The 1295-nt window shown below is 39.8% G+C and overlaps 2 protein-coding genes across 2 annotated transcripts in view; one reads left to right on the plus strand and one right to left on the minus strand.

Annotated features, from left to right (window-relative positions):
• The window catches only part of casp20 (caspase 20, apoptosis-related cysteine peptidase), a 20361-nt gene that overhangs the window by 6085 nt on the left and 12981 nt on the right, over positions 1 to 1295 (minus strand). The window lies entirely within an intron of this gene.
• Positions 1 to 1295, plus strand: part of LOC107566304 (dystrotelin-like) — a 7417-nt gene that overhangs the window by 1966 nt on the left and 4156 nt on the right. The window contains exons 5-7 of the mRNA XM_016251717.1: positions 274 to 393; positions 847 to 977; positions 1102 to 1243. Of these exons, the coding sequence (XP_016107203.1) occupies positions 274 to 393; positions 847 to 977; positions 1102 to 1243 (393 nt within the window). The remainder of the gene's footprint in view (positions 1 to 273; positions 394 to 846; positions 978 to 1101; positions 1244 to 1295) is intronic.

Here is a 1295-nt window from a genome sequence, read left to right on the forward strand (position 1 = left end):
CCATACATATTTGACGGAATTTTAAATTGATTTACTGGCCCACAGCTGTGTGCATGTTACAGTGTAGAAAAGTGTTTGTAATATGTATGTTTATTGATAACTAAAATTAAGCTAAAACTGAAAATGAATAAAAGAAACATAAATGACAAAAACACATATTTACTGAAAATAAAAATAAAATGATAGTATAAATAATACTAAAAAATATAGGTACATTATGTTTGCATTGGGGTTGACATGCATGCTGTCTGGTAGATGATAATGGTATGACCTGTCCATAGGTATCGCTGTTTGAAATGCCTGAACGTACACCTGTGCCAAAGCTGCTTTCTGACTGAGAGACACAGCAGGAAACACAAGCCCTCTCATCCTGTACTGGAGTACTGTACTCAGGTGTGCAACCAAGCATATGATGTTTTACATATATTAACAAAGGTTTTCAGTTTAATTCCTCAATTTTGTGTGATTAATTAAAATAATAACTGATTTCATTTTTTTATATCATAGAATTTGAAATATTAGTGTAACAATAAACGAGACAACGGAGTTGGGATCTAAATGCAGCTTTAATAAAATGAGCGTAGTCAAAAACAGGCAGGGTCAAACGCCAGCAAAACACAATAGATGAGGTAAGGCAAGACTTAGCAATGAGCATGAGTGAAGGAGCTGCTTAAATAGTCTGGGTGATGGGAATCAGGTGTGAGGGTAATTAGTTCCTAGACAGAGGATTATGAGAAATGGAGTCGGGAGGAAAAGATGATGGAGCCCTCTGATGGTGAGAAAATTGCTCCTTCTCTTTTAATTTCTCTATACATATTTTGGTTACATATATTACGGTTTGTTCAGCCATCCTGGAAGGAGTCAATGGCGTCACTTGCCTCCAGCGCTCGACACGCTTTGGTACCTCTACACACTCGGAGAGAAGCAGAGAGGAAGAGAGCCCTGAGAGCAGGCTCCATTGCAGAGCTGCAATACAGGTACAGATTTTGTGTGTACAGTATGTGTTTTTCTGTGTTGGAAATGGGCAGTGGCAAGTGAGCAAGCATATTGTACATATTTAACAGCATGCAGATGATTTCATGTGTCTGTGTGTGTCTGCAGTGCCCCTTCTCCAGTGCTGCAGTGCTCCAGTGTAGCAGATCCAGACACGCATAATGCTCCTGAAACAGGTCTGACTGCCACCCCTCCTGTGGTTACTGTAGAGTCGAAATGCCTGCAGACAGAAGAGACCGAGATTCCTCAAGTAACTTACCTGCAACGTTTCACAAAGTACAACATGGGGTTCCTAGTAAAAT

The sequence above is a fragment of the Sinocyclocheilus grahami genome, unplaced genomic scaffold (assembly GCF_001515645.1).
Source record: "Sinocyclocheilus grahami isolate Dianchi unplaced genomic scaffold, SAMN03320097.WGS_v1.1 scaffold1069.1, whole genome shotgun sequence".
NCBI lineage: Eukaryota > Metazoa > Chordata > Actinopteri > Cypriniformes > Cyprinidae > Sinocyclocheilus > Sinocyclocheilus grahami.